This window comes from Glycine soja, chromosome 2 (assembly GCF_004193775.1).
Source record: "Glycine soja cultivar W05 chromosome 2, ASM419377v2, whole genome shotgun sequence".
Classification (NCBI taxonomy): Eukaryota; Viridiplantae; Streptophyta; class Magnoliopsida; order Fabales; family Fabaceae; genus Glycine; species Glycine soja.
Genome location: NC_041003.1, coordinates 40,323,038 through 40,332,174, shown reverse-complemented (window position 1 = coordinate 40,332,174; position 9,137 = coordinate 40,323,038). Strand labels below are relative to the sequence as shown.

Below are 9,137 nucleotides of genomic sequence, written 5' to 3'. Positions count from 1 at the left end.
ACATACTCTTATTTATTTTCTTCTTATTTCATTCATCATCAAAACAAAGTGTAAAGAAGAGTGAGGAATGATCACCAAAAAAAGAGAGTAAGGAACATGCGTTGTTCCAAATAAAAGGAGCTGATAATGACACATACGACAAACTCTTACAAAACTTCTATAATTTATTTTTCCCCATTTTCCATTATATTACCTATTTTATCTCGTACTTTCCACTCTCCTCTTTCTATTACTCTTTTACATTGTATGAATTGCATAAAATTTATGTAAGAGGGTCAAGTGAAGGAAAAAAAATAATAAAAAAAGAGGTCTCTGCTATAGAGCTTGGTTATGTTAAACAAAAAAACAGTTAAAGGATCTCATCCACTAGATTGATGCCAGGATAATGTTACTCCTACAAAAGTAAAAAACAGAGCTTCCTCAGTACGTTGGGATGATCTAAATGCTCCGCACAATACAACGTTAGCAACATAGTACAGAACACAACTTACATTGACTAAACATTTCTAGAAGACAAATTTCTACACAAGTACAAGTACCAAGAGAAAATAAGAAATTAAAATAATAGAGTTTTTCTCAAATTAAAATCAAGTTATGCACTTAACATTTTATAGAAACTATTTTTCTTAATTTCTTGAAAAGAAGTGCATAAATTGATTTTAACACATAAAACTTCTTATTCTCTTCTGGATGGAGAAATTTATCCAAAAAGACAGCCTAAGTTACAGTATTACACATTGGCACGTGCAAAGCACTAGAAGTCACGTGACTTACGATTGAGGTGGAACCCAGTGGAAGAACCAGACCTCCTCACGGAGAAAACTCCATTCCAGATCTCAGTGAACGCTCTCACTATAACACCATGGTGGTCCGGCGAATTGAGCTGAAGAAAACAGTTGAGAAGCTCCCTGAGATCATCCTTAGAGTATATCTCATTCTCCAGTATCATCTGCAGCATAGAGTGCCTGAAGTCCAGGTATGGATCATCAGAGTCCTTCTCCACCGCCACGCCTCGCCCGTAGTTGCTGAACTGCGCCGAGGCCTCCGCGTAGCATGGCGAGAACGTGGCAGCGGTGGAGGCGTTGGTGGTGCTGCTGCTCGTCGCGGTGTCGTCCCAATGAAACCCGTGGGCCTGGTACGCGGGCTTCTTGGGCCTCCGCTTCGGGTGGAATATGTGCCGGAGGAGCCCGGGCCTTCTGCAGCTGCCGCAGCCCAGGCTCACGGACACGGTATTCAGAACCAGTTTTTTTCTGGAACTAGACATTGCTGCTGCTAATGTAGTAATAATAATAATAATGTCATGTCTGTTGTGAGAAAGTTTGTGGGAAGTGGGAATGGAAAGAGGGTTTTTATGGGGATTGAGCAGTGAGAAAGAGGAAGGGTGGTCACAATTTATTTTTGCATGTGAGGCAAAGAGGGTCCGTGCTTGTTAAACTTTATTATTGGTGGCAGAGTGACCTGGACCGCAGATTTTTAGTTTCTTTTGGGATAAATTAATGTTCAATTAATTTTTTTTTAATTATATTATTCTTGGACACAAAATAATATACTATGTTCGTACTTTTTTTTATCTCATTTTCTAACATGCAGGTATTTATTAAATATGAAACTCATAAGTCACGAACATTTTTATTAAAATAAGTAATAACTAAAAACATAATCAAATCATTAACAAGTTATATGTATTGAGTTCAAGTTATAAATTTTCATAAGTAAGTTATATTTAAATTTAAAAAAAAAATATTAACCAAATCCAAACTTTAATATTCAATATTGGAGTTGACTCATTCGTATCCCTTTTTTTTTTACGCAACTCATCATTCGATCCTTTTTTTTGCGCAGCTCATTGTATCCTTATTACAGGGAATTCATACTCATTAAATATTTCACTATATATTAAAAAAAAAGGTAATGTGAATTTTGATCCTTCATGTATTAATATTTTTTATTTTGATTTATTAGGTTTTAAAAGTTTAATTTTGATCCTTTATATTTTTTTAAAGTTTTATTTCGATCATTATTTTTGTTTTCAATTAAAAACGTTACTATTTTGTTTTGAAATTTGAAATAGTAATGATTAAAAATTTCAATATGTGTCTTATAAAAGTAAATTACATAATTTATCTCCCAAACAAATACGATCCAAATGAACAACACAATATGTTTCTTACATAATTTGATTTTAAAAAACATACAGTGACAGTTTTTAGTTACTATTTTAAATTAATTATTACAAAATTTAAAAGTTAATGAAACAGTAACATTTTTAATAGATAATAAAAAAAATAATCCAAATAAAAATTTTAAAAATATAAAGACAAAAATCGAAACTCTAAAATCTTAATGTATCAAAACGAAAAAACATTACATAAAGAACAGGAACATTTAACCTAAAAAATTTAACAAACTCGGTTCAACAAATATGGAGACCACACGACCGTGCATTCATTTTAGAAACATAGAGGATCTTCTACCTTGGCCAAATGAGTGATTTGCTATAATTATTTGAGTAAATTACAACAATAGTCCATGAGGTTTAGTGTAATTATACTAGTATTTCCCCTTTTTTTTTCATTACTTTGACTTCCTTTGCAACGGGTGTTAGTGTATATAATGTTTAAGGGGATGCTAGTGTAACACATGGCCGTGTCCAGATATTATGAGACCTGACGCTGAATTTACTTTCAAATTTTAATTTAATATACTTTGTTAATTTTTTAAAAAATAAATTGTGATTTTATATTTTAAATATTATTTAAATTTCAAATTGACTCTCAATTAACGATTTAAATTAATCTATATGAAATAAAATTTTAGCTAAATGTGTGATCCTATAATCAATTTTTTTTGCCAAAACATTTTTTTTATACATCAACCATAGACTCATTCATTAAATTTAAATTTTGTAATAATTTCAATAAATGTTTTTAAGTAAAGGAGAGGTTGAATCTAAAATAGACATAAAGTAATTTTCTTAAACTTTTTGAAATAAAATTAACATTTTACTTAAATGATTTATGATAACCATTACATTCATAATTTAAGATTATGTAGTCTTATTAATAAAAAATAATTACAAATAATAGATTATATCTTAATAAAATTTACCACTTAATAATTTAAATTAACAAAAAATATTTAAAATGTAAAAAAGTGAAATCCTTGGGACCTAAGATAAAGGCCTCATTAGTCTTATGGTCTCCACGACCTGGTGTAATGTTTTCAAACATATAAGGAATTCTTAGTGTAATATTTTCAAATATAAGGAAATGCTAGTATAACATTTTCAAACTTAGGGGGTACTAAAATAAAAAAAAAAGAGTGAAGTTTTGTGTAATTAAATGAAATCTCAGCGGGCGTTGCTATAACATGCTCTTACTTTTAAAATCACAACCTTGGTACATTGGATATTTTTGGTAAAAAAACATTAAATTGTAAGGATACAAAATATTTAAGACTTAATTTTTTGTCGACAAAAGTCATTAATTGCTGACATTTTTTTAAAAAATAATACGAAAGCAATTGCAATGGACTTAACTCATTGTAAAGACACTTTTTTAAAAACTTTATATAATTCCTTTTATTGTCTTGTACTCTTCTTTTTGACCGAAGATTTATATCATTTCATTCCTAACAAGTTTCCCCCATATATGGGATAATATGATAAAATTAGTAGAGACTAAGCAAACATGGGACCACCTAAGCAAACTCATGTGTAACACCATTGGTTGTCTCTTAAGTCTTAACTAAACCAAGGCTAGGTTGAGTTATGAGATAACAAGGTTCTATAATCATTTATTATGACCCCGAAATTCGATTCTATCCACAATTGCACCCAACTTTGTCTATGACACACTTGTTATCAGCTTCAAAAAACATGTTTTGTAGTCCTAGCGAGGTAACAAATTTGATAGTTGTAAGTACTCCCCAAGCTTCTCCATCATACATGTCCATGCAAGGCTGCCTCCATTTGGTGTGAACAACAACCACTCGACCTTGATGTCAGAATCAGTTTCATAATCATGTGTTATTTCATAGGCTTCGCTACTAAAAAATATGTTTTTAACATCGTCAATTTAACATTGATTTTATGAAAACCTATGATAAGAAAAAGTATGGTGATATTTTTGAAAATAAAATGACTTTGTTAACATCGATTTTATAAAACCGATGTTGTGTATATCTCTTAACACTAGTTTTGATAAAAAAAAAATCAATGTTATTTTTTACTCGTTAACATTGGTTTTGTAAAATCGATATTGTGCATATCTCTTAACATTGGTTTTGATAAAAACTTATGTTATTTTTTTGCTCGTTAGCATCAATTTTAATCAAAACCGATGTTAAGAGATATACACAACATCGGTTATTAAAAAGTCGATGTTGTCAATTTTTCTAAAAAAAACACATGCCTTATTAGAAAACCTTCTCGTCCCCCTCCCATCAAAATCACCTTTTTCCCTTCTTCCAACAACAACAACGATTCACTTTCAAACCCTTCTCCCTCTCACCCTCTAATGCTCTTCAAAGCCATCACCATCTCTTCTGTCGTCTCCATCCTTATGCACTTTACCCCTCTCTCCCCTTTCCTCCCTAACCTCCTCGCCAAACTCAACTCCAGAAGGAGTTGGAGACACTAGCAACTTTGGGAATGTTCGAGAAGATTTATTTGGAAGGGAAAACAAACCCTTACATCTCAATTGGGGTTACCATTTCCTTCAGTGGCAGTTGGTCGATGGATTTCGTTGCATCAATGTAGGGTTGATGCTGCAATTAAACTAAATCTCTATTTGAGACTTGCAGGTGTATAAATAGCACATTGTTTCCCTCTTGTCATTCTTACTCCATTGTCTTTCTCATTCGTCCTTTTCCTTTTATGTACACATCATTTCAACTCATAGCCCCACTCTCACCTTTTTTTACAGAAAAAAATAAAGTAAAAGAAAAGATCAATTGATCGAGGAATGGGAAGGATTCTGGTGAGGTTTGAGAGGGTAACGACTGACGTTGACACTAACGTGACATGTGTGAGGCTCGACGATAACAGCGAGAATGAGCAGTGCTCGCCAGAGGACTCGATTGATTTGTCAGATCTGGTGAAATCATTCATGGAGAAAGCGGGAAAGGGAGAAGATGTGGTTGGAGTTCGTTAGGATAATGAGGTTGAGAATTTTGATTCTGAGAAGAGGGAGAAGTTGGAGGGAATATTTAATGATGACGGGGATGCAAAAGAAAAAATTAGAAGAGAAGTTGAACTTGCATGGGGGCTTGTTGGCGAAAAGGATAACTCATCACCCTAATTCTAACAACAATTGATGTCTCTCCTACGGGATAGAGGTTTTGATGTTGGCCAGTACTATACAATATATCTTAATTACTCGTACCAGTTATCATATTCAATTTTTCATTTTGTCTATTCAACCCTAACAGGTTTGTATTGGAGATTTGTTGGGTTGGTTATAAATGTTTGTCATATGTGCCATTGATGTGTTTAGTATCAGCTAATATAATTTGTTTTAATTGTTGCAATTATCTTCCAAGTGATTTTCTTCATTTATCTTCGAGCTCTATCTCCATAATTATATTTGTTTTGAATTAACTCAGTTTCTGGACACAATATCTAGCACACTCCTAGCTTAAACGAGATATCTTCTATAAAATTTCATCTTGTCTGTTTGAGCTGCCTTGAGCAGCCTATACCTCGCTTGAGTGAGGCTACCTTGTATAATTATCTTATTTCTCTATAAAAACTCACAAAATCATTTTAAAAACTTCTAAAATCGTAATTCCTATCTAAATTATATTAAAAACTGAAAAAATAATGATTTTGATTCAAAACAAGGCTTAAAGTATACTAAAGTATCAAATAAATGTCTCAAATTGCATATGAAAATACGGTATAAATTTGATGTTTATCACTTTTGCTAGGGACAAAAAGCACATGGTGTTGTCTATACTATGTCTCATTCCTCTCAAATTAGAGCGTGACACGAAGTCTTATCTTTTAGTGTTAGACAACTGTCTTTTCAATGAATCAACACTAATCTCATAATGGATCCTTCATTGAAGTCTATAAAATAAAAGGCAATCTCCATGTAGAAAGCAAATGATGAGAAATCTTACAAGTGAGCAAGAAAATATCGCAAAACTCTGCTAAAATCACGAGATGACTAATATGTAGTTTTCATTTGTTTACTCTTTGCTAAGCAAATTAATCTTGTATTTAAGCTTTATTGTGTATTCACTCATTGAGTGTTACAAAATACTTCTATTCATCCAAACTTTTGTTTGTGAAAGCATGAGTGCTTAGTGTTAAACAATATTTGGGTTTCTTAGATTTAGGGGGAGTCTAAGAAAGTGTCAGAAGTGGTATTAAGATTATTTTTAAAGCCAGGAGTGGCAGGTGTTAGGGTTTTATTTCACGTTAGATTCAACTTATAGGTCAAGTGTAACCTAATCATGATATAGTAACTGAACTATCATCGAGATCGTCTCCTAAAGGAATAAAGAGGGATTTCATGTAATTATTTAACTAAGAACTAGGGTTTTGTACTTTTGTTTTGTGATTGTCACAAAATCAATAACATAAAATAAATTGCAATAAAAATTAAATGACCATAAAATAATTAAGTAAAGATATAAATACTAGACTTAGATGGTGATGTCAATCTTGATGAATGAATGTCTAGGTTTAGACTTAGAATTTGTTCGATCCACTGTAACTTCACAATTCTTTACTTATCTCTCTTGCTTATTCCCAATTCACTAATATATTCTACCCTAACTCCCGCATGGTTGCAGATTCTAAACTACTTGCTCGATATTCAATCCCTTGGATATACCAACACAAGCAATCAATATTAATGGTTGAGAATTAGTGAGGCTTAACCAAGATTATTCTATCCCTAGATATAATCCCAATTAACTACTTGATTCATGTTCGGGTTTCAACAAAGGCTCCCCAAAACGCAGGTCAATTCTTGGATTCATCTACAAAATGGTCAATCAAATAAAAAGATTAAGTACGAAAACAAATAAAGAACTCAAGATGAAGTATTGAATTGATAAAATCAAAGTGAAACAAGGTTCATCCTTTCCTCTCCTAGGTGGATGGAATTGCACACATAAAAATAATACAATAAAACCTAGAGTGTATAATGGAACAATGGAGGCATCTAGTAGGTGGAAATCTAAAATATAATTCTAAGAACTGCTCGAGACTTCTAACAGTTTCAATGAATGTCTAGTCTCCTATTTATAGAATTGTAATTAGGTTTAATTATGGAGATAATCACAAGAAATTATAAACAAATAATACCCCTAATTAATTCAAGTAATTATCTACTTCTTTAGCCGATTTATCCTTAAAAAATATCTTGTTCTTGATTTTCCTAGCTTTTATCTTCAATTTTCGCAATTTTTCCATCCAGAACTTTCTGCCTATTTTAGGCCTCTAGAGCTTTGCCAAAATGACCTGGTTTTGCTATAAAAAATATAAAAAAATTCAATAAAAATAACTAAAACATAAAATTCTACCTAAGACAAAGTAAAAATTGAATTTAAAGCTAATTTGATTCAAAGCAAGACCTAAAGTTAACTAAAATGCCAAATAAACATCACAAAATGTATATGAAAGCTCGATAAATTTGATGTTTATCAACACTCCAAACTTAGAATCTTGCTTGTCCTGAAGCAAAACTAACTAAAACTGTAAAAACTACTTAAAATAATAAGGACTTAAAAACAAAATTAAACTAAGACTAAAAAGCAAAAAGACAAATTAAAACTAAAGATTAAGGATACACAATGGCAAGTTACATACACACTGTTCTTGCATTCCCCTTTATTCAACAATTTTTTTGTTCTTGTACTTCAATCAACTAAGTATGGAGCCCACATTCAACTTTTTAGCTCAACCAAATCAGATGCAAGGTTAGAAATATACAACAAGAATGACAATCAAATTTAATGTCGTAGCAACTTGTCCTCACAATAAGTGTTTCACTCTTAAGCTTTTGACATAGATTTGTATAAGTGTTTCACTTAATTCACAACTTAAGACACCACATTTCAACTTTGATTTTCATCTCGAGTTAATCAACACATAAAATGCACATAAAGATCACTAAGGACTTTCTTGGCTTGTAATGGGGCTTGGCTAACAGGGAAAATTGGTTTTTCTAGATATTCAAAAGTAACTCAAAGGATGGAAAACATTTAGTCTATTCATTGGATTTTCATTCACTTCCTACCAATCCTTGGTACCCTAGATTTTCAATTTCAACAACTTTGCTTTGTCCTTAATTTTTTATTTTTTTTCTTTACTTTTCTTTTCCCTTTATTTGTTTCTTTATTTTTCTATTTTTCAGATTTTTCCTTTTTCAATAATTTACAAGAGTGAATGAGGATAATACTTTTAACCTTTGTTCACATGATAGCTTGTTGCTACCCTTTATTTTGTTCCATTTGAGTGGTGCATTGCCACTCCAAACTTAAAAATTTTCCCAATTCCTAGACCTATGTTCTCATATCCTTTAAGTTAAGGGTAGTAGCAAATATATAAACATATAAATTTCAAGTTTAGGAAATTAAAAAAGAATACATCAATTAAGCTCAAAGTAAGGCGCAAGGGATAAACAATGTATGGTAGGCTTTTTGGCTCTCGGCTAAACATGCAAGCATGACCTTGATCATTTCAATGCATACAATTGCAATCAATCTACAAGAGATTCAATCAAAGTCTACTGCGAGTGAAATAAGAGTGTCTCTCAATATATATTTTTATTATTACAAGGATCACTCACTCACCGAGCTAGGTCTACAAGTTTCTTTATTTGCTTTCAATTTTTCATGCCAAACTCATTACACATCTCAATCAAGAAAAATCAATGGTTTTCACGTTTAGCATTTGAGTTCAACCAAACAAAGAATTATTTAAGAACAAAAGTTTGCTTTATTTTATGGTGGGTTTGCAAGAAAATGGCGATGCTTCTTAATCACTTGTGTTTCCTTATCTTCCTAATAATAAACATATTCCTAAACTACCACACATATACTAAACAACTAAACTAATAAAACAAAATTAACAAAAAGTAAAAGAGAGGGGTAGAGAAGGCTTCACTTAGGGCTAAAGAACC

General features: G+C 31.7%; 1 protein-coding gene across 1 annotated transcript; it reads right to left on the bottom strand.

Moving 5' to 3' along the window:
• Window positions 1-292: 292 nt before the first annotated feature.
• LOC114393992 (transcription repressor OFP6-like) lies at window positions 293-1,397 on the bottom strand. Its single transcript, XM_028355529.1, has 2 exons — window positions 775-1,397; window positions 293-394 (listed from the first exon to the last, which is right to left on the bottom strand). Exons 1-2 carry the CDS (start codon window positions 1,262-1,264, stop codon window positions 360-362), a joined length of 525 nt encoding a protein of 174 aa, XP_028211330.1. The 5' UTR covers window positions 1,265-1,397; the 3' UTR covers window positions 293-359.
• Between the last annotated feature and the right edge of the window lie 7,740 nt (window positions 1,398-9,137).